Raw genomic sequence first — 4,606 nt, 5'->3', positions numbered from 1 at the left:
GGGAAGCACAAAGAGTACAGATAAGCGTAACTGTGTTCACAGAAAGCTGCCCTGGTTTTATAACTTAGCAAATCAGGAGCAGAAGATGCTAGATGACTTTACTTGCTTATCTGAAGGCACTGGAGAGGACATTGTCATGTTCAAGGGCTGGCTGGATATACTCTTACAGCGAGGTCCACAGGACAGGTGTCAGCATCAATGCGGATAGCGGCTGCTGCTCAAGACTTGGATCCAACTTTGGAGTAGTTCATGTGAATAACAACTAATAATAAAGCAATGCAAATATTCATTAAACAGTATGCTACAAATGAGGTCAAAAATGCATGCATATATTCTATTTGTTTTAATTACAGTAAGACAAAACCAGCTCAAATATACCAAGAATCCCCAGAGGGTTTTGTTTTGCACAACGGAAATGTTCAGAAAGGCTCAAAATAACAAGACCAGAACTCAAGGTTGGAGGAAGCTCCTTCTGCGAGGCGATGAGCTTGCAGCTGGCACAGAGCACGCAAGGGAGTGCCACGCTGTTGTCCCCTGCCCTGTCTGATGGATGCTCTCAGCCTGGCAGCGATCAGTCTTCTAGGACCAAAGTGCATCATATGACAGCTTAAAACTTAAACCTCAAAATAAGTTCCATACACGCACACATACACACAAAAAAAAGCAGCTAAAATTGCATTTTTTTCCTGCAAAAGTAAGACATAGACTAACTACTTTGCTATTGTGGACTAGTGCCATTAATTTCAGCTGTGTCACTTCACACCAGTTTGGAGTCTTGCCTTTCACTGAAATAACTTGCAGGGCCTCGCTCAGATGGCTGTGATTTTCCTAAATCCTGTGCCTAACGTTTCCTATGGGAAGGTTTTAGGTAGTTTTCCACTCAACCCTGCACTGAAATCCTCCCAGTCACTCTTCAGACCTCATCAATGGGATGGTGGAAGAGATGTGGGTGCCTGAGCCACCCCAGCAGCACGGGCACCCCTGGCTGCAGTGCCTCTGGCCTGCGTGGGATGGGGAAGTGACACTTTGCAAATGGCCACCGAGAAAACCCAACCTGCTTGGATCTGAGCCTGCTGAGGTATAGTCGAGAAAGATGGCTATTTCCCATTGCAGCCTGGTTAAAAGTGATATCCAGCAACGAGAGGTATCGACCAGTAAACATCGAATCAAGACAAAATTCTGATTTTTCTAGTGATGACTATGTCTTGGAAATTTACACAGATCTTTTAGGCCTGCTGGTGCTGAGGCCAGTGAATCTACGATTAAATGAAAGCCAAATGCACAAACTTTTGCAGCCTACCTAAACCAAAAAAATACACTTGTTTTTTTCCTAGTTCTACTTTATATTCTTTTTTTTTTTTTTTTTTTTCCTGCTCTGGAGTCCAGCCCTGGATTTGTCCCTCAGGCAGAACTGCTGTTTGCTCAGTGGGAAGTGCTGGAAGAAGAGGGCTTCGGAGACATTTCAGTTATGTAGGGAAGAATAAATAATAATAAAAAAAAAGAGACCAACAAAGAAAAGAAAATATCCCAATTCCCTAGGTTACATTGTTGGTTATATAACCAATCTCTATGGTTATATTTACACTCTTATAAATAGAGAATTGCCCTGAAAGAGAGGCCTAAAAATGACGAGTGGAGTCAGGACAGTGACCATCGGCTGGTGGGCCCGGGGAGGCACAGGGGAGGCGACGCTCAGCACGGGGACGAGGACATCTGGTCATAGTCAGGGCACTTGAGCAGAGCTGGGTAGCTGCTGTTCATCTGCAGAGATGCCTCGCTGGAGATGTCTGAAGGGCTGCGACCCCGCGCCCACGCGTCCGGGTGCAAGAACTGCCCTGAGTAGTCAGAGCAGTTGCTCAGGCGGGGCCGGTAGAAGCCAGGGTGAGGCCGGTAAATGTCCTCAGCGGTGTATCGCTTCATGAACAGGTACACGGACATCACCCCAGCGCTCTGGAGGGGAGAGAAGAAAAACAGATGGCTCCCTTTGCCCTGCTGATGGCTTGCAAGTGCTCACAAGGAAAGTTGCTTCCCTGCTCTGTGCCACGGGGCCCTACAGTAAACAAGGAGGCCCAAGCCCATCTCCTGCTCCTCTCCTTTCACACACCGCATCAAATCATGATCAGCCGTCCCCTCACTGCTCCAGGCATGTGCCCCATTATATGTACAGAATCACAGAATGATCGAGGTTGGAAGGGATCTCCAAGATCACCTAGTCCAACCTCTTACCTAACACTAACAAGTCCTCCACTAAACCATATCACTAAGCTCTAAATCTAAACGTCTTTTAAAGACCTCCAGGAATGGTGACTCAACCACTTCCCTGGGCAGTCTATTCCACCATAATATATATTGCCCCCATAGTCTACCCTTAACACCCCTCCCAGTCCTCTTTCTGCTCCCAGCTTGTGCCCAAACTGACACATAATGGCTGAGAACAGACAATGCTCATTACAGGGATGTCCCGGAGCCACCGGTACCTCCGTGAGAAGGAAGGAGATGGCAGAGAATGCAAACGACCAGCCGTATTTGTAATTGAAGAATGTTTCTGAGTCCTTGGTCCTGTTGAGCATCTCGTCATTAATGCTGGATATGTAGAGGACCAGCCCCACCACCAGGGACAGACCTGGGGAGAAAGCAAGGAGGAAGGCAGTGAGAAACACTTCAGGGATGAAGGTGGTGAAGCAGCAGCTGCCTTTAGGAGCAGAGTGGCAGGTGAAAATGTAAAACTGTGGAAGGGGGCTTGAAATAACCAGGGAAGGAGGCTGCTTGCCCGCAGAGCTCACCCAGGGCAATTCTCCCATGTCAGTCAGAGCATTACGTGCTTGAGCGTGTCCTCCCACGCTCCCTATTCACAGCCAGGAGCTGGCTTCAGAGCTCAGCTGTCACAGCTATTTGTTTAACACTCACATAATCACATAAATAAAACACCCTCTTGGCTCATGAAGAAACATCCCGGCTGAGGAGTTTGAAGTTTCTGTGACCACCTCGCCACAAGCCAGAGAGCATCCTCCATGCCCAAGGGTTTTCCGAGGAGCACTTTGCTCTGCACTACTCACCCGACAGGATGAAGAATATCCCCGACACGAAGGCGAGGATGGTCCGGTGGGGGCGGATGTGGCCGATGTTGCTCAGGATGAAGCCGATGAACATGAAGAAGAGGCTGACCAGAGGGAAGGGGGTGGCAGAGCGGATCATCTCTGGTGGGAGAGGAGCAGAGGACAGGTCAGGGCCCCAGGGTCCTGCCTTGCTGCCAGGTTGATGTGGGTGCGTGGGTGGGTGGATGGAGCGTGTTCAGGAATGGCACAAATGGATTTACTGGGAGATAACAGCCCTTCGATGCCTTACAGGATGCAAAGACCCCACAGAATCACTTACTCAGGACATTGACTGTGGATTCGGATGTCAGCTGGATGTTCATGGGCATGACGTATTCTATAGTGAAGCACCGGCCACGCTCCTCACCTGCAGCAGAGACAGAGTCAGGTGTGCAGTTTGAGTATCTGCTTGTTTTTTGGGGGGGAAGGTGGGGAGAGAGTGACTTTAAGATTCAGTGCATGCAAGAACATAATCTCGCTGTTTAGTGCTGCTTCCATCTCAGATGTTCGTGTGGCACACTGAACAGCATGGTGAGTAAAATCCTTCCTCTCACACTGCCCTGTCCAGTGAGCTTAGGATGAATTTGTTCATCTTCTCCCAGCTTCCCAAAGCAGTGGCTGCAACCCCATGACATTTTGGATCTGTCAGCCTGAAACTCCAATTCACTGCATTTTGTCCAGCTCCGTCCCCTCAGCCAAACCGCTTCATCAAAACCAGCATGAGCGGAGGAGACGTTTCATCTGACCTGAATCCCAATGTCACAGGGACAAAGAAGAGATTTGAGCAGCTGCCCAGATTCTGGGATGGATGGAGGGAGTGAGAGGTTGCAGGGCTGCTGTCTTGTGGGCTGCAGGGTCCTGCACTGCAGCAACAAATCATCCCAGTGCCTGCATGCAATGAGAGGCAGATTTATCCATCCGGCTGCTCCAGCCAGCCATGGGGTGACCGCAGCACTTGCAGGGGTTGTGCCTGACTCTGGAAGCAAAACGGGCACAAACCTCTCCAAAGCCAGCTTCCCCCAGCCCTTCCCCATGACAAGTAGCAAACGCTGCCCCAGCAGGGGACGTTTTGGGTCAGGAAGCCATACCTGCCAGGAAGCAGACCCTCCAGAGCCCTGCATGCAGCGACAGCTTGATTTCGGCCGTCTGGTTCTGGGGCTGGACGATGCCCTCCTCCAGGTAGAGCCAGTAGTCGGTGCTGACGGAGATGCCCAGGAGGCCAAGGCCGCAGACGGCGAACACACTGCTGAGCAGGGTCAGCGCCTTCCTGCCGCATGCACTCATCCCCAAAAGCATGGAGGGAGCAACACCACGGGGAGAGGGGCTGGGGTCACTGGCGTCCGCCGCTTCCGTGGGAGAACAGAAGTGTCCAAAGCTTTGCCCTCTGCCCTTGATGTAGATGGAGCTGAAATAAGCCATTAAACAAATCACAGGGGGCTCTGATGGATGGGGAATGAGTGAACTGCATCCCACCCATGGCTGCGCCCTGCCCGCGTAGGCTGGTGGGTTTG

General features: G+C 50.5%; 1 protein-coding gene across 1 annotated transcript; it reads right to left on the bottom strand.

Moving 5' to 3' along the window:
• Positions 1–1,692: 1,692 nt before the first annotated feature.
• Positions 1,693–4,391, bottom strand: CACNG5 (calcium voltage-gated channel auxiliary subunit gamma 5; the record flags this gene model as incomplete). The annotated part of the gene is made up of 5 exons (XM_084298373.1): positions 1,693–1,950; positions 2,478–2,623; positions 3,057–3,197; positions 3,376–3,462; positions 4,184–4,391. The coding sequence occupies 5 exons, from the start codon at positions 4,389–4,391 to the stop codon at positions 1,693–1,695; spliced, it is 840 nt and encodes a 279-aa protein (XP_084154499.1).
• Positions 4,392–4,606: the final 215 nt, after the last annotated feature.

Source organism: Netta rufina (assembly GCF_964035555.1).
Source record: "Netta rufina genome assembly, chromosome: 19".
Lineage (NCBI taxonomy): Eukaryota > Metazoa > Chordata > Aves > Anseriformes > Anatidae > Netta > Netta rufina.
The sequence above is the reverse complement of the archived record's forward strand: the minus strand, read 5'-3'. Positions and strand labels throughout refer to the sequence as shown.